Source organism: Malaclemys terrapin, chromosome 6 (assembly GCF_027887155.1).
Source record: "Malaclemys terrapin pileata isolate rMalTer1 chromosome 6, rMalTer1.hap1, whole genome shotgun sequence".
NCBI lineage: Eukaryota > Metazoa > Chordata > Testudines > Emydidae > Malaclemys > Malaclemys terrapin.
The window spans coordinates 14,650,743-14,670,310 of NC_071510.1; the positions used below are offsets into that span (position 1 = coordinate 14,650,743).

The following is a 19,568-nucleotide window of genomic DNA, read 5'->3' on the forward strand; positions in this document are numbered from 1 at the left end:
ACAAGGTACTCATATGTCCCCCTAGCCCTTCTAGTTTCTTGTCCTCCCTGCCACTCCACCTAAACACAAGCCTTATATCCAGCCACCTACACTGTACCACACGGCCTTGTTTGCTTTCAGAGGTCTTCTCTTGACATATGCTGGAATACTCTGAGAATCTGCCACCTGACCTGTGAAGCCCTAGATTCCATCACAGGCAGCTGCACAAAGAAGGAACCCAGCAATCACCCAGCCACGAGGTAAGCCCTAAGGCAGAGGAGAGAAAGTGCAGCAACTGTGGGATAAACACAAATCCATCCAAGGGTTTCCTCCCACTCCAATTTCATGTGGTCCCTCTGCTGTTGTGCCACTTAACACATGCCTACAATAAATCAGAGGGCTAGTGGCAACACACTACATTTGGGCTCAAAAGCCCTGGAAGGCCAAGGGTGAGATACTACAGGATTTAGAGTGCCCCATAATATGGTATGTCTGTGCAGGTCTAGTTAGAATCATGAGACTGGCAGCCGAGGGGGACAGTTGGGCTTTGGGCATTACATACAGGCAGAGAGGGAGGAAAGAATGCATGAGACTAAGGGCAGAACACAGAACTCAAGACAGTAGGTGGCTGGTTGCCTTGTAGAAGGGAAAACCTGGCTAAGAAGCCTTTGGCAGAGAGGAGCGACCCTTCTACCCTGATGAGCCCCCTTACACCCCCAGCTGTCAGCACACCCAGCCAGCATCCCAAGTTTGACCCCAGCGTGGTCACCCTAATTAATGTTTGTTGTTTTATCTTTGTCACTCCTTTCTGAAGGCCTACGATAATCACCCACAGTTAGAATTCCATCAAGAGGGCAATGACACATGAAGGATAGACGCCTTTGTATCCTGAGCAAAAAACCACCACACTAAAATCATTCTGTGCACACACTAAAATCATCACTGAGTGCTGTTGCCTCCTGCCCCCCCGAGCTACGTTCCGACACTGAACTCACCTCGAGGGAATGGCTGAAAGATTTTTTGCTACTATATTGCGGCTAGGGAATCCAGTGTAGGAGCAGCTGAGTGACCATCACCATATACAGTCGTTCTCTGTATCCAATTTGGAAAAATTGTATCCCTCTTCGTAGCTGACTTAGTCCCAACTGCACTCTTACTATCCGGGAAAGTTTATCTGGCTTCATATTCCCAGACAAGCACTTGGGGAAGTGAAATCAAGTCGACTTCGAATACGATTGAGTGCTTTTTCAGGCAAGCCTCATGCTTCTTGATGGTTCAAGCATGAGTCCTTTTCCCTTTTTTTTTTTCCTGCCCTGAACTCTGAAGCCAAGGATGTTCAATACCAAGGGGATGCAGATTGTGTGTCCAGAAATAGTGACCGTTCGTAAAGGGGGTTAGGGGAACAGCAAATTGAGATTTACTGCTAAAAACAAGAGCCGCAGGATGACCTGCAACGTGCCCAGTACTTGAACATGAGTTTCACACCACAGTAGCATTGGGGGAGTCGCAGATGGCCCCAGGAAGAGTAGGCGGAGCAGTGATGCAGGTTTGCCAGCACTGGTCCCAAATGCAATACAATATAGCTAGATTTTTGCACCTTTTTGTTTTTAATTCAAAGCACTAGAATAATTCAAAGAAAGAGATGGATGGATTTTTTTAATCTAGTTAAACAGTTGGTATTTTAGTTCATTGTCCAGATAGAGGTATCACATAATGGATGTAAGGAGTGGTTCTAGTGGCCCTTTAAATATCGGCTCCCCTCTAGTTTACTACTATTTAAAAGACAGGAAATAATCAGAAGGAAAGCCTCTTCACAAGCAAGCTTTCCTAGGTACACAAAGGACCACTCAGCATCTTACACAGGAGGATTTCCCTTTAAAGTCTACGAGTAACAAAGCACATGGGAACACACATTGCTAACTATGCCTTATACGCACCAAGAGTAATGTTTTACATCAGTCTGCCCTATGGCCAGTCAGGAGTTCATGCAACCTTACTTATAATCCTCAAAGGCCCAGAGTGAAAACCAGCTACTATGTTAAGAGGAAGAAAGGAGACACCAATCCTTTCAGACCCCCCTGCCCACACACACACACACACACACACAGCAACAAGGCTGTCAGTTGCAGAGAGAGGGATAATTATTTAGGGCCTTATTTAGCCAAGTTTTCAGGGGACAGAGGCCCAGCTGTCTGCTCAAGCAGTGAATGCACACAACTGATCAAGCCACAGGCCTCCTCTAAAAATTTGGAACGGTCAGTTCCTTTCCCTGTAAGAGAGTCCTCCAAATAGCATGAATAGCCCGAACACAGTGAGTAGGGAGTTTTCTTTATAACCCCTTACACGCGCAAATCAGAGAGCATGTAGTTTAAATACTAGATATTAGAACTAAGTACGTCATAGGGAAGGGTGTTCCCACTCAAAGGAAACCTAGAGGAGTGATGCCAGAGAGAGAATGCATTGGCAATGGACAGTGCTGTTGGAAGCCAACAGTTGGGCAAACAGAATAGGGTGGGTAACCAACAAAATGGCTAAACATGTGTCATGTTATAAGGGAAACTAGGAAGATGCCCCCTCCACTGGTGTCCTTTCAACCGGAGTTAAACCTGAGTGACCTTTAGTGGTTTAGGCTGCATCATATGGGCAAGCACTTGGCATTTAAGATCCATAAAATTTCAAAGCTGGCTGGGACAGATCAGGGTAAGCCCTTTCTGTGCTGCTTTGCTTTCCAAATTTAGAACATTCCACTTTAGAAGACAAGAATAGAATGAAGCTTTGCATTTTTACACACCTTGAATCCATAACTGCCGAACAACCAGAAGATTCACTTTTTTTAAGCAGACATTCTGAGTATACAAGTGTTCAGCAACAGCTGACCCTGGCTTACTACATACGGGAATGAGATGTGTTGGCTGAGATTCCTCCAGCTTATTCCTCAACCAGTCAAAGTCCTGGTACCGTCGGCGTACGGAGTATTCTGGCAAGTCAAACTCCGCCCGTGTGGTCTGGAAATAGTAACAAAAGAGATTAGACAGTATCCCCTAGAAAATGAATGAAAATGTTAAGAGATATACATTAAACAAAGCTTTCCTTTTCATTTTAGAGCATATATAGCAAAAGTGACCTAGTTACCTTAAACTAGGAAGAAACAAACAAGCCTGGCAATCAGAATTCATGCCTCAAATTGAGTCCTTGGAATGGGAGTATGGGAGCAAAAAATATTTTTCAGCTTCAGGCCAATGAAGTAAGTATCACGGATAAAAATATTTGGAAACCCACTCAGTTTAGTTATTCAGATAAGTGTTCTATTGAAGATCTACTTCGAGTTAGCAGAGCAGAACATTTCCTCAAGGGGAAATGTGTGGGGCGGAGAAGTTAGTATTAAAAAAAACCCACTGAAATGTACACATTTGAGGGGAAATTGCATGAAATCTTCCCTCATGCCAAGAGAGAGCGAAATACTTTTAGCAACAGAAGATTAAAAAAACCCACCAAGATTACTCATGACTTGTTTACTCAAGAGACAGATTAATCGTGGGCGAGAACATGCGTGTGTCATTGCTGGGCTCTGCCAAAGCCCCAGGTTTAGTACAGTCTCATTTCTAGGCAAGGCTGAGAAATTAGCTAACTTAAAACCATCGCTCAATTTAACAGTCCTTGGGCAGACATTTCTCCAAAATGAAGTGAGCACCAAAACCAATTCTGACTCAAGCCATAATTTTGTAGTATTTTGGAGCTAGAATCAATTTCCAGATAACCACTAATGAAGAAGGCATTGACAGTAAGGGCAAGGAATATCCTGAACCAGAGAAACTCCATGCTGCAAAACCTCCAAGTTTAATTTCATTGGAGGAAAACTACAAATAGATAATGCAGAGAGTATGTTCCTTAGATAGGCTGCAGCCAAGTAAGCAAGCCAGGAGTTGCTTGTACAGCATCTACCAGACTATTCACAAGTCCCAGATCCCAGGCACTGATCAGTGCATGGCTTTGGTATGCGTGCGCTAAGAGCTCAACTATCTCGTGAGTCCCTTGGGTCGTAAGGCAGAGGGCCCTCGTAACTTCCCTAATCTTCCAACAGAAACTCAATGTCCTGATGAGAAAAGAATGGCTACCAAAGGAGAAACTAGAAGCCATAGCCTATTTGGCTACCACATGTGGCAGAGTACAGAAACCCCCACTGAAGAGCCTGCAGACAATCATTTCAAAGAGAAGAGTGTTGGACGTGCCATTGGGATACACATTTACGTGGTGTCAGTAAGTTCCATTTGACAAAAGTCAGATGGAAAAAGTCCCAGACTACGTCTGAGAGCACATAGATTTTAAGGCCAGACAAGAGCGTTCGATCACCTTGTCTTACTTCCTGTATCACACAGGCCACAGAATTTCATCCAGTTAACTTTTTATTTTGTCCAGTAACTAGTGTCCAACCATCTGCTCTTGATTTGAGGACAGCATAAGACTGAGAATCCACCATCAGTGTGTGCCCTGTGTCTGGTTTTAGCTTCTGTTTTTGTTATACCTTTCTCTTCTATGTTAGAGAGCCCTTTAAGGCCTTATGTTTTCTCCCTATGAATGTACTTTCTACACTGTAAACAAGTCACCTCTCAATCTTTGAGAAGGCAAACAGATTGAGCTCTAAGCCTTACTGTAAGACACACAAACACTTGAAACAATTGAAGAGGGGGAAACGAAGAGCCACAAGTGTATACCAGAACTGGATGCTGTATTCCAGCATCAGTCTCACCAACTCCATATGCAGAGATTTAAAAGAAAAACCAAAAGCAAAAAAATGCACCTGTTCTTATCCCCCTTCCTTCTCCATTTATATATCCATTGGCTCTCTCTGCCACAGCACTACACTGGGAGCTCATCTTAAATTGTTTAGGATTTGCAAGTTATACTTGGAGACTCTGCAACAGTTCTGCAGCTGCTACATTAATTGTTCCACAGGTAGAGAGTCTGAATGGGTGAAAGCCTTTAATAAAATAAAATAAAAAAACCCTCACAGAAGCCAAGATGCTTAAAATTTCAGATGAAGTTCATGCATTCTGACTGTGTCGTGTCCCCCTCCCCCTCCCCCCCCCCCATGGTTGGCATCTGATGCCTCACTCAGTGGCATCAGAGATCATTTGTTCTGTTCCATGGCTTTGGAAAACCAGATGTATTTGCAGCTCACTGATTAAACACCAGTTGGAGAATTACACAGGAGAGGGTCCCTTGTTTATGTGCGGAGGAAAGCGGGGAGGAAGAACAGTAAAGACGCTAGGGCATGGCTACACTTGCAGATGTAGAGCGCCGGGAGTTAAACCAGCCCTCGGAGACCACAGCAGGGAAAACGCTGCCGTGTGTTCACGCTGTCAGCTGCAAGCGCAGTGGTGTGGCCGCATTAGCAGCTCTTGCAACGCCACAGAGAGCAGTGCATTGTGGTAGCCATCCCAGTGTGCAAGTGGCTACAGCATGCTTTTCAAATGGGGGGGTGGGGTGGGTGGAGTGTGACAGGGAGTGTGTTGTGTGTATGGGGGAGAGACTGATTTGGGGGGCAGAGGATGTCAGCATGCTCTCTTGTAAGTTCAGACAGCAGCAGGGGGAAGGGGGGAAAACCCCAACATCACCCTCCCCCCCCCCCCCACACACACACCCCCCACCTCTGCAGCAGGAGCATTCCACACTAATAGTTGTCCCATTAGTTTGTCCCAGAGCAGATAAGCATGCCAGCTGTCAGAAACAGAGCTTTCAAAGGGGATAGCCGCACGTCTGCTCTGTGATTGGCCTCCGGAAACATCCCATAATCCCTTGAAGTCAAGTGGCAGTAATGCAACACCTCATCCACACTGATGCCTGGGCGTTTCAGCCAGAGCGCAGAAAGCTTTATACTTCTCCTGGAGGTGGATTACCAGGAGCTCTCCAGCTGCAGAGTCCAGGTGCTCTACGTGCCTTGCCAGTACGGATCCCTCAGGAGTTAGGGCGCCAGGGGCTGTTTTAATGTGCTCTAACTTGCAAGTGTAGCCAAGGCCCCAGAAAGATATTCCTGCAGCTTCTACTGTGTGTTTGGGATGGCAGGCTTTGTCCTTTGATGAATACTAACAAAATTCAGCATATTAACACAGCAAGACAAGATAGTAGTAGAATGTCCTGACCATCACTGGGTAGTGAAGAATAAGCTTTCAGAACAAATTAAGTGTTTAAGCTTGACCAGCCACCTGTTTTATATTTGAGAAACTAGAAATGCTCCTCTTACTACAGGGATACAAGGGATACTTTGAAGAGGATTCAAAGGCTCAACCCAACCTTACAGAAGTGGGTGAAAATAGGGTTGCCTGCAATAGGAGGGGACCGGACTCAAAGACCCAGGCAGTCCCTTCCAGTCCCACGTTCCTAGGAGCTTGCCATTCCCGAGTGGTGTCTACAGTGGGACATTCCAGGAGATTGAATGTCTTTTAAAACTAACAGGTGTGTGGACTTCTCTCCCAATACTGGTGAGGATGGGGAGGGGGGGCACGGAGAGAGAGAGGATATGCCCTGTAGCACATTCATCATGGCATTCTGACACTAGGTAACAGGGACACATCTCAGGGGGCCAGGAATCTATACATATCAGGACAAGATCTAAGCTCTATAAGAGCACTGGGATAAGCCGATGGTTGCACTTTTAGTGGACACAAGAACCCATTCAGGACAGGCTAACTTTCGTTTTCCACTTTTAAGGACTATTCTTTCTGTTCATACCCTATTCTCATTCATGTCTGTGGCAAATTTTAAGTGCCTCTCCTAACATACTTTTTAAAAACATTCTAATGAATATATGGTTTTAACTAGACAAACTTTCCCAGACTGGAAGAGATCAGATCAATGTGCCATCTTGACAACAGCATTAGCTGGAATAGTTTTAGTTCAGTCAGTTTTCATTGTCAGGAAGTGGAGACTGCATCTCTAGGTCTGTCCAACTATCCCCTATGGTCAATTATGCTTAAGTCATTGTCTTTAGGATTATTGTTCTGCCGAGGTCAAGGCTACTTTATGACAGTAATTAGCTGTACATGTCCTGTACACAAAACAGAGGCTTTCCAGCCACATTCCATTTACCCCAAGAGGATATTTAATATAATCACTCACACCAGCTCAGTTTTAAAGTGCCTTTTTTTTTTTTTCTTCCAGCTCTGGCCTGTTGGGCAGCAGGGTATGGGGAGGAGGTGAGCAGCCCTCAGTGATGGAAACAGGTTAAGCCTATTCAGAAAAGCTGGACATGCACAAGTCCATAGGGCCGGATCCAATGCATCCGAGGATACTGAGGGAGTTGGCTGATGTGATTGCAGAGCCATTGGCCATTATCTTTGAAAACTCATGGCGATCGGGGGAGGTCCCAGACAATTAGAAAAAGGCAAATTAGTATCCATCTTTAGAAAAAGGGAAGAAGGAAAACCTGAGGAACTACAGACCGGTCAGCCTCACCTCAGTCCCTGGAAAAATCATGGAGCAGGTCCTCAAGGAACCCATTTTGAAGCACTTGTATGAGAGGAAGGTGATCAGGAACAGTCAACATGGATTCATCAAGGGCAAGTCACGCCTGATCAACCTGATATGGACAGCGATCAACGGCTCAACGTCTAGTTGGCAGCCGGTATCAAGTGGAGGGCCCCAGGGGTCAGTCCTGGGGCCAGTTTTGTTCAACATCTTCATTAATGATCTAGATAATGGGATGGATTGCACCCTCAGCAAGTTTGCGGATGATAGGAAGCTGGGGGGGGAGAAGTAGATATGTTGGAGGGTAAGGATAGGGTCCAGAGTGACGTAGACAAATTGGAGGATTGGGCCAAAAGAAATCTGATGAGGTTCAACAAGGACAAACACAGAGTCTTGCCTTTAGGACTGAAGAATCTCATACACCGCTACAGGCTGGGGACCGACTGGCTAAGCGGCAGTTCTGCAGAAAAAGACCTGGGGATTACATGGATGAGAAGCTGGATATGAGTCGACAGTGTGCCCTTGTTGCCAAGAAGGCAAACAGCATATTGGGCTGCATTAGTAGGAACACTGCCAGCAGATCAAGGGAAGTGATTATTCCCCTCTATTTGGCACTGGTGAAGCCACATATGGAGCCTTGCGTTCAGTTTTGCCCCCCACCCCCACTACTACAGAAAGTGTGGACAAATTGGAGAGTCCAGCAGAGGGCAACGAAAATGATCAGGGGGCTGGGGCACATGACTTATGAGGAGAGGCTGAGGGAACCGGGTTTATTTAGGCTGCAGAAGAGAAGAATGAGGGGGGATTTGATAGCTGCTTTCAACTACCTGAAGGGGGTTCCAAAGAGGATGGAGCTCAGCTGTTCTCGGTGGTGGCAGATGACAGAACAAGGAGCAATAGTCTCAAGTTGCAGTGCGGGAGGTCTAGGTTGCATATTAGGAAAAAACTATTTCCCTAGGAGGCTGGTGAAACACTGAAATGGGATTACATAGGGAGGTGGTGGAACCTACATCCTTAGAGGTTTAAGGCCTAGATTGACAAAGCCCTGGCTGGGATGATTTATTTGGGGTTGGTTCTGCTTTGAGCAGGGTGCTGGATTAGATGACCTCCTGAAGTCTCTTCCAACCCTAATCTTCTATGATTCTATTAATATGCTGATTTTATTATCCAGGACACAGTAAGATGCAGCTTACTTTCCAGTTCACACATGCTATCTAGTAGACCACTAGGAACATTTTAACCCTTGGCAGATAGTTATTCATGTAAGTGTCAGTTTTAAGCAGCCTCAATGAGTTGGTCAGGCTAGAGGAGAGAAACATACTAGAGATTCTAGAACTAAGCAGTAAAACATGTTTGTTCATCTATCTATCTATGCCACCTTGGCATCTTCTAACAAGCAAGTTATTAAAAAGAAATCAGTAAGGTAAACACTCCTCTCCAGTATCAGAGGGATAGCCGTGTTAGTCTGAATCTGTAAAAAGCAACAGAGGGTCCTGGTGGCACCTTTGAGACTAACAGAAGTACTGGGAGCATAAGCTTTCGTGGGTAAGAACCTCACTTCTTCAGATGCAAGTAATGGAAATCTCCAGAGGCAGGTATATATCAGTGTGGAGATAACGAGGTTAGTTCAATCAGGGAGGGTGAGGTGCTCTGCTAGCAGTTGAGGTGTGAACACCAAGGGAGGAGAAACTGTTTCTGTAGTTGGATAGCCATTCACAGTCTTTGTTTAATCCTGATCTGATGGTGTCAAATTTGCAAATGAACTGGAGCTCAGCAGCATTCACCAAGCATTCTCAAAACTACGATACCCACACAAGGAAATAAAGAAACAAATCAACAGAGCCAGACGTGTACCCAGAAGCCTCCTGCTACAAGACAGGCCCAGAAGAGAAACCAACAGAACTCCACTGGCCATCACCTACAGTCCTCAGCTTAAACCTCTCCAACGCATCATCAGTGATCTACAACCCATCCTGGACAATGATCCCTCACTTTCACAGACCTTGGGAGGCAGGCCAGTCCTCGCCCACAGACAACCTGCCAACCTTAAGCATATTCTCACCAGCAACCACGCACCGCACCATAACAACTCTAAGTCAGGAACCAACCCATGCAACAAACCTCGATGCCAACTCTGCCCACATATCTACACCAGCAACACCATCACTGGACCTAACCAGATCAGCTACAACATCACCGGCTCATTCACCTGCACGTCCACCAATGTTATATATGCCATCATATGCCAGCAATGCCCCTCTGCTATGTACATTGGCCAAACTGGACAGTCACTACGCAAGAGGATAAATGGACACAAGTCAGATATCAGGAATGGCAATATACAAAAACCTGTAGGAGAACACTTCAACCTCCCTGGCCACACAATAGCAGATGTAAAGGTTGCCATCTTACAGCAAAAAAACTTCAGGACCAGACTCCAAAGAGAAACTGAGCTCCAGTTCATTTGCAAATTTGACACCATCAGATCAGGATTAAACAAAGACTGTGAATGGCTATCCAACTACAGAAACAGTTTCTCCTCCCTTGGTGTTCACACCTCAACTGCTAGCAGAGCACCTCACCCTCCCTGATTGAACTAACCTCGTTATCTCCACACTGATATATACACCTGCCTCTGGAGATTTCCATTACTTGCATCTGAAGAAGTGAGGTTCTTACCCACGAAAGCTTATGCTCCCAGTACTTCTGTTAGTCTCTAAGGTGCCACCAGGACCCTCTACTCCTCTCCAGCACATTCTAAATTAGTAACAGTCACAGCTTGATTTGTTTAGAACAATTCTATTTGCCAAACTCTCTAGCCTCTAATGTATCAGCTTCACCACTAAAGTGAAATTCCTATAATAAGAACTAGCTGTCTGGTTTAGTTTTTCAAACCACTGGACTGTGAGCATTTTTAGTATCCCAAATACTTTTTGCAGTATGAGCAGCACTGGTTGTTCTTGGACACACGTATCAGAAAGGTGGTCTACAGAGGGTCTATAAATCTGGTGTCATGGTCATTATTTCTCTATAGTGCATAAAGGCCTGGAAGGTTGCCCCATGACCTAGAGAGAAGGGATAGGCTTGCTGTTTTTTGTTTTCTAAAGCCTCAGAAAGGTGGTCAAGCCTGAATTTACTAGAGGTCAGACTCATTTTCTCCCATCCCCAAAAATGGGGATTATAAACCTTTCACCCTAACTGAAGGCATGAGGATTTTGACTCTTAATGGATTGTGGAGACAAAATGCCTCTTAGGCACTGGAATTTTAAAAAAAGAGTTTTAGCAGAAATTATTATTGTTTGACCAATCTAAGATATCCATTCCGCTTCGTTTAGCTTTCAGTTTCCATCTCCTCAGGTTTCAGAGGTTCTCCAGTTAGTCTTTCCAGTAGACAAGGCCTTAAATTTTTCAAGATAAACGCCAGGCAGAAAGATCAATCTGGTGCTGCAAGAATGGCTTTTACAAGTCCTTTGTGAGGCGTATACTACCTAAGGGAAGTATGTACTTACTAGCTGGAGAGCAGAAGGTGGCAATTGCAGACACGGCCACGTGGAATAAAGCACATGACTGAATCAAATCTGGGTTCTGTTCCCACAAGCTTCCTATGTGACTTTGGAGCTCTCACACGCTCTGTGCTTCATTTCTCTCCATGATCAGTAAAGTGAAGGTAAATACCCTTCTACTTGCAATTAAAACTTAAAGCGTTGAGTGCTGCTGAAGTACAGAAACTATATGGGTTTGATGTTTTTGTAGCATTTCCATTAGCTAGCCTTTCAGCCAGGTAAACCAAGTTTCTCATCCATATTAGAAATGCCTCTGATGGTAGTTCTGTTGCTCTGAGTTTTATATTGCTGCCCATCGTGGCAGTATCAGAGAGCCTTCAAAGTAAGATCAACAGCAACAAGCCTAGTGGCTGTTTTAGGTTTTGGAAACACAATTCTCAAGGGATTGGTTTATTCTGTTCAAATCTTGCTGTGCCCATACATGTATACAGGGAATAATCATGAGACTCCTCAGCTGGAAATATTAAGACTAATTCCAAAAACTTATCCTCAGATAAGTAAACTTATCCTCAGAACTTATCCTCAGAAGGAGTAGATAACATAAATCAGACTGATTGATTAGTCCTCAGAGTAGTCTTTGGTCACTGGCAGACAGATCAAGGGCACAGGGTACCCTGTGCTATCATCTGCCAATACTTTTGATTGGTAAGTGAAGGAGCCTCTTTCTATACCCTTTAAAGTTGGCAAAAGCTTTTTGGCTCTGAGGTGGTCTATGTGGTCAATGCAAGGCCATGCTTTTCCCCTCTACACATACAACCCAGTGACTTCCAGTAGCATATGCCTTCCTCTTAGTGCCACCACTGAAGTACCAAAGGCAGTGCCAAAGATGTTCCCCAAAAGAGAAAAAACAAAAAAAATACAAAAACTCCTCTTCAGATCACCTAGCCATCTCCTTCTCATGAAGGCATGGCTCCCTTCGTTTCTCTAGCCATAGTTCTGTATTGGTTTAGGTATCTTCATGCCACACAAAGGACACATCCTACCCATAATTTGGGAGATAGATTGGCTGACTCTTGGGAGTTACACAACTGCGAAGATTCCAGGTGTTGTCCCACCTGTAGCAGTCTGCCTCTCAATCCTATAGAAGGTTCTATTCCCATTACCTTTTAGTCCAACTGTGTATTTTTCTTCTCACTAGCGTATAGACATCTGACTAATGAATGTGCTATACCTATAGCGAGAACTCCGTAGTATATACTTCTTTCCTTGCAGTCAGGAGCATTCCTGGACCACACTTGTTATGAGTAGTTCATGTAATACCGTCCATTACCTCTCTAACACATCACAAAGACCCTATGTGGAAAAGCAAAGGCAAGGCTAATACTTAGGACAGCAGAGGAGACTACAGAAAGGAAGAGTGAATTTCAAGCAGCATTCAGAGGAGAGTGCACATGGAGACATTTAGTTGTCACCCAAGTGCAGAAGCAATATAATAGGAGGCACAGGGCTAAAAAAGTGAGAGATTATGAAGACAGCAGTGAGGGAATATTTCTCTGCTACAGAGAGGAAAATTGAGTTATATTTGAAACAGGATTCTATACACCTCAATCAGGTTATACAAGAGGTTATCTGATACTCTTAAACTAATGAAGTCAGTCTAGCAGAGTTAATCAATGGTTTCTTGAAAAAACTCTGTTAGCCAATTTTTTAAAAAGCCACTAAAGATAAAATCTAGGATGATGTTAACAGTTTTGCATAGTTTCAACCACCACCACCACACTTCAATGAGTCTATTGAAAGCAATCACATCCTTAGCACATTAACTGACAAAAAGGGACAAATTAAGTTGCTATTTCTGTGCTGGAGTTTAAGAGACCTTCCCCTCTCCCCCCCAACAAAAAGGAACCACCACCCAAAAGATACCCTGAGAAAGGAAAGCTCTTGGTAACACGTTCAAAAGTTGCCTGGTACCTTTGTTGTAACCCTGTAGGTGATGTACGTCTCCATTGTACAGATGTGTTTTTTGGGATCATCGACAGTGACAAAGAGGTCTCTAGTTTCCCCATCCAAGTCGTCATCCAGCTGCAGTCTGTTGAGCAGTGAGGAGGAGGAGGCTGGGCTGGAAGTATCTACAGGAGTGCCATTGGGCAGACTGAGATCCTGGAGGAAGACAAAACAAAAACAAAAACAGATTTAAACTCTCTGTCTAGTACAGTTCAAAGTTTTAACTGTGAAATAGCCAAGTTTCTTTTATGCCCTTCTCCCAAGTGGCCCCATCTATCTAGAACCCCCTTCCTGGTCTACTATGCCCACTCCCTTTTCTTTCTTGAAGCCCCTTCTTAAAACACACCTTTGCCAGAAGACCCAGCACACCCTAAATCCATGTTTTGGCCAAGTAGTGTTCACGGAGAGCTTGTTTGCGCCTTATTCCTACTCGGTGGGCACCCTCTTGACTAGAGATACCTGCCCCCCAACCGCCATGTCCCCTCATCCCAGTTGTTGGGACCAGGATGCAGGAGGCAGCTTATTTAAGTTGCAGCAGCTACACCCTAGGGTCACAACAGCGTGTTCATTTCTTGCACTTGACCTTCGGCCTCAGGAGGAGTTGATGACTAGACCATGAATGCACACCTTGCTGTAGCGTATTGGTCACTGCAAAACGTCAAATCAAACTCAAAGGGGGCTTACGCACTAGTCACCTTTTAACTTCGAAGACGTGCATTTAAATCCTGAGTCAGCTCATGGGACAGTTCAGTAGCTTCCAACAAAAAGCCACTCACTAGCATCTGACAGTTCAGCATCCCCATGCTGCCTCCAGCTGGGGAGCGGCCATCAACCAGGACAGCAGCTACGTTCCTGGTAGAGGTTAACAGGTAACAGCCACTGGGGTCTCTTTTCCTACAAAATAAGGGTCAGGATGCAAGAGTGTCCAGCCTTTAAAATGAAGCTTTGGAGCCCAAGTATCCTGCCCTCTTTTTGCCCCAGAGGATCTGCCCTTTCCCAGAAGTTCCCGCAGGGCCAGCGGAAGTTGACAGCTGCTGCAGAGAGGCAGGCCCACCTCACCTGGAGTGGGCTAAATGATTTAGAAAAATTCCAAGGGATAACAAGTAGCTACTCGGCTTCACACAGCAGTCCTGGAGTGAAAATCCCAGAGATCAACACTCTGGATCAGGGGTCTCAAAGTCCCGGCCCGAGGGCCATCTGCAGCCAGAGAGCCTCCCCACTGCGGCCCGCGGAGGAGAGACGCATGCAACCACATTGCCGGCTCTGTCTGCTGCAGGTGCCGCCCCCCGCAGCTGCCATTGGCTGGGGGAGAGGGACAGAGATACCATCACTAGTGGCCAGGCAGAGTTAGCCTTGCGGCAGCATCATTAGTTGCCGGGCAAAGTCAGCCACGGAGGCAATGTCAGTTTTTCCCCCCCCCACAATGAATATAAACAAGTCACAATACCGAACACAGCTATCTGACGACACCTTCAGGATTGCAGCAAGGTGTGCAACTGCTCAGTCGCGGAGGCCAAACATCAACAAACTGACAGAACTGAAGCGTTGCCAGGTGTCTGGCAAACACTAAAAACTCTCTGGCAGGCAAAGAAGTGTATAAAGTTGTATGACAGTTTTATTATTTCTGAGAAATTCAAAATAAAAAATATAAATATAAACGTTTTCTTTTCTGAACACCATCTTCAGTGACATTATTGGCCCACTGGGAGGATTTGAGGACTGGCACTGACCCCAAGGTAAACTGAGTTTGAGACCCCTGGTGTGGATACTTCTATTCTTTGAAGGGCTGTTTACATTTCTATGTAGCTAGAAACAGCTACCACTCCCCCAGAGTCTATACCAGTGGGTCTCAAACTTTTTTTTACTGGTGACCCCTTTCACGTCGCAAGCCTTGGAGTGCGAGCCCCCTAATAAATTAAACACCCTTTTGAATATATTTAACACCATTATAAATGCTGGAGGCAGGCAGGGTTTGGAGTGGAGATTGACAGCTCGTGACCCCCCTGTAATGACGTGGTGACCCCTGAAGGGGTCCCAACCCCCAGTTTGAGGACCCCTGGTCTATACAAACCCACATGCAGCATAGATAGTTCTCTATCCTGCCATCAGATGGTTGTGAAGCAATAAAAAGCTAATTCATTAAAATTTTCAAGTTAGCAGAACAATTAAGACATACTTACACAACTTAGCTCTGACTTCCATAGGAACATTTGACACCAATATATAAAACACTACTCCAAGGACTCCGGTCCTTCCTTTGCAGGAGGAAGTTTTTTATTGTTAACTTGTGAATCCTGTCTATGCTAAACAACTTCCAGGGAGGGCAGAGGTTTCCCCCGCCCCTCAGTACAATGCTTTGTGGAATTATTTTCTTTCATTGGAACAGAATAAAGCATTTTGCATTAAGTATCTGAGTCACTGGAGTCTTCTTTTGCTTAGAGGACAACTGGGATGACATGGGAGGGGAGAATCATTTGCAATTTGAGACACTATCTGAAAGATGATGGATTTAAATAGCTCTCAGTAAAGTGCATCCTCCAACCATAAACTCCTTTAAGTGTACAGAGGACATTCCTGTCCCTTTTGGAAAGTCTAACCCAAAAGGAGAGGCATTGAGGCTGGATTACAGCTGTTTTACCAACAGGAATTAAGACTCCAAGAGATGGTAGAGACCTCCAAATACTTCAGTTCAGTTCTAGGTCAAGAGTTTCAAAAGTTACTAGTGATTTTGGGTTCCTAACTTGAGACACCCTAAAGGGCCTGATTGTCAGAAAACTGAGCTTCTGCCTTAAAAAAAAAACAGGCCCCTTTAAGGTGACACACAGGGAACAGAAGGATCACCCACGAAAGCTTATGCTCCAATACATCTGTTAGTCTTAAAAGGTGCCACAGGACTCTGTGGCTTTTTACAGATCCAGATTAACACTGCTACCCCTCTGATACATAAGGATCATTAGTCACTTTCAAAAGTCTGGCCATATCATATGAAATGGATTAAGATTAGATGTGACAGTTTAGTACATGAGTAATGTAGGCCAATAATATTATACATCCTTCTTTACTGGAAGTGACAAATGTGGATAGGTTTTCTTTAAATACCAATTTGGCCTAAATGAGACTCCTATTAAAGAAAGACAGGAAAGCAAATAAAAAGGACAAGGAAGTTTTCCAGCTTTAAGTGCCACCCCTATTTGTGCTATCCAAAGCAGGCATACTTCTTCCCCCACCCTTCTCCAGTATCTTGAGGGATAACAATTGTTCCCTCGTGCTTTTACACAAATACTATACTATTATACAATAGCTAGGAACAGTTACAAAGCAAGATTTATAGCAGGTTGCTTGGAGAGAGAGAGAGAGACAGACAGACATGATGGCAAGTTCTCAGTCAAGGATGCCACTGGTTTGAATATTATATAATGACTAAGGCTATGTCTACACTGCCATTTTCAGCACTAAAACTTTAGTTGTTCAGAGGTGTGAAAACACACACGCGCAACAAAAGTTTTACTGGCGCTTTTCAGCACTAAAGACAGCGCTTTATCCTGGGAGCCACACTCCTGGTGACAAAGCTACCACCCCTTGTTCAGGGTAGTTCCCCCCCCCCCCCCCCCCCCATCATCATCACCACCACCACCACCACGAGAGCTCTCCCCCGGCGATAAAGAGTGACTATACTGCCCATGCAACAGCACGGCCGTGGCAGCATAGACATACCCTCACTCCCACTTCTCCTCAGTGCTCTTCTGGGAGGGAAAGCTGTTAGGACAACACACTTGCATACCTCAGGGGCAAAATCCTGTCCCCCAATACAAAGAAGGAGGGGGAAAATGGGGAGCTGATCTGAGAACTGAAGCGCACTTCCTCCCATTATATTTTTGAAGTAGTTAGGCTTTCCAGAGAGAAGACTCTGTAAATGAAGCATTTTAACAGTTTGCATTTTTAAAATGCAATGTCAGCCTTGTGTGTGTGTAAGTTTGTTTTCTTAGGAATAAGCTCAATAAAGAAAAGTGGCAGTTACTCAATGTTTTACCACCAAATAGCCCATCTCCATGTAAGAGAGGCCACAAATTAAATTTGGGACCTGGAAGTCATTGTGTATTTATTCCTGTTCCTGCTCTACTGCCTGTAACTGACCCACCTGAGATCTTTTAGGTTAACCCTCAGTTTCATGCTAACTACATGTCAGTGGAGTCAGCTTTCTTAGGGGCAACGCAAGAGTAAGGAGAAGGCAGGTGCAAATCGCGATGCTACTCAGAAATATACAAGTGAGACAAGCAGGATACCACACCGAGCGCCATGTTTACAGAATGAAAGGCAGTTCTACACTATCACAGTGCTAAGATGCAGAGCACGGAAATGAGTCAGGGCGCTAGGTTACATCAGCTTTGGGCAAGTCACTTTACAAATGGGGAAACTGAAGCACAGAAGGCAAATGAAGACACTAGTTACCAACTTCACAGGAGTGAGGAGAGTTTGAATGCTTTGAGATCCTTGGGAAGGAAGATCTGTAGGAATGCAAATTAGTGTTTTCCATATTGCTATCCTAATGAACACTTAGGAGTAAGACATCTTGATAGCTTAGGCGTGTGAGGAAAGGAGGCCAGTCAGAATTTCTGTCAGGACCTATTTTTCTGGGGTCCTTTGCACACAGAGCATGATCCCTTCTGGTGCCTGTGGGGGCAGCACCCGGGTTCCAGCAGGAGTCAGTAACTGAAGCAATACCGCTCCCAACTTGGATAAGGCATGACAGGAGCAAGACCTATGCTGGCCAGTTGTGAACAGAAACTGAAAGGACCCTTTATACCACCTCATCCCCTACTAGCCAGGTGCAGACATGAGCAAGGGAGATCCAGGAATACCACTACTGTGTGGAGAGACAAGCACTAGATGAGAGAGATGCCAAGCAACCCCTCCCCTAATTATCTGCATTGCTTCTGACTAGACTGTCTCAGACTCTCACAAAAAAGTACGCCATGGGGAGGAGGGGAAGCGGGAGGGACGAGACGACAAAATGAAGTTTCTGTGCTGCAGGACTGCTCCCTACGCTATCCCAATCACTGCCTCACCATCTCAGAGATTAACAAGGTCTGTGTTGACAAGACAGACTATAGGTCCACCTGTATCCTAGCAATCAAGAAAAGTGCCTCTGTATATGCATCAAGTTCCTGGCAGAGCCATTGTGGTGGGAGCTGTGGTTTCCCACTCATAACCACGGGCTAAAGGAAATATTGACCAACTCGCCCTCAGATCAATGTAACAAGTGATAGTATATTAGTCCTTGAAGACCAATGCAGAATAGCAGTGCAAGCTTTTTCTGATTAAAAAAAAGTTGCATTTTTATTTGACTATTGGTAACATTCTGGAGTCTAATGTCCTGCTGGCTGCTGGAATACTGGAGTCTTGAACCCAAGCAGTTTCCATCAGCTCCAAACTGGCAAGAACCAGCCTAGATTTTGTAAACCCTTCCCTAAATATTTACAGCCCTGATTGCCACCTTAAGCCACAAGAACTGGCCCATTTTCTGAGTGCCAGTGCCTTGCACCACTAGGGGCTGCTGTGCAGAGCAAACAGAAGATACCCCATCCCAGTTACTGCCCTGGATCTGCACATGGCAGTAGCCAGAGAATTTGGTGCCCCTCTTGCCATGGGGGGGGGGGGGGAGGGGAGAGGATTATTGGGACCGCCACAGAAAGAAAACATTGCTGCCAGGGGAAGAACATGGTTGTCCTGCTCCTCCTGACTAGAATGGGATGGTGAAAGACAAGGAAAGAATAAATAAAGTTCCAAATCCCAAATATATACATTTATCATCTAGGATTATATTCCCTAAATAGGCTTTAGAAAACAAATGAGGCAGGGCTCAGTAAATTCAGTTTGCCAAGTAGTCTTAGGTCATATTGGTTAGCCTTTTTAGGACATCATACCGAGTCTCAATAGCAAACTCGCAAGAGAGTTGTAAATAAATTGCAAGCTTGGTCACTTGCCAGTTTCCTCAGGCCAGTGTTTTCGACCCTATGAAAGGCGGCTGGATGGCCTTGCATTAAAAAGCCTCATCTTCCAGAATGATGGATGCAGTATGGAAGGGTTGTAAACAGGCGTTATTATCTGAAGAAGCTGACTAAAAATGTCGATGCAGAGGACGCGACACTAAAGACAGTCAGCCAAGAGTCAAGCAAACAGCAGCTTTAATCCTACCTCCACGTCCTTCAATACACGAGCAGAGTCAGGCACCACCAAGTCTTTGTGACCCAGACACACTCTTATTGCAAGATGGGTTGGGCTTCCTTTCTGTCCTCCCTAGGAATGAGGGCTAGTCTATTCACTGCTATGAGCGGGTCTTCTACTCACAGACACAAATATTCCCCTTTTTACATCTAGCCTGCCCTCTGGAGGACCAAAGTGCTACATACATTAGAAAAGATAGCAGTAATCACGTAACTATTTTTTGTGTGAATTTAACGAACCCTTTTCCTCCATATGCAGCCCATATGCCAATTCAGGCGTTACTGGCCTTTTATGGTTCGTGTGTAGGATATGGAAGTAGGCCAACCACTGTGGAACTACATGTCTCAGTGCTGATGAAGTCAAATATGCCACTTTCTACCCCCTGCAAGAACC

At 45.0% G+C, this 19,568-nt stretch overlaps 1 protein-coding gene across 2 annotated transcripts in view; it reads right to left on the minus strand.

Annotated features, from left to right (window-relative positions):
- The window catches only part of SNX30 (sorting nexin family member 30), an 85,026-nt gene that overhangs the window by 30,530 nt on the left and 34,928 nt on the right, over window positions 1-19,568 (minus strand). For both annotated transcript variants that reach the window (XM_054031572.1, XM_054031571.1), the window contains exons 2-3: window positions 12,918-13,106; window positions 2,874-2,984 (exon numbers count right to left, since the gene is read on the minus strand). In XM_054031572.1, coding sequence (XP_053887547.1) covers window positions 2,874-2,984; window positions 12,918-13,106 — 300 coding nt within the window. The remainder of the gene's footprint in view (window positions 1-2,873; window positions 2,985-12,917; window positions 13,107-19,568) is intronic.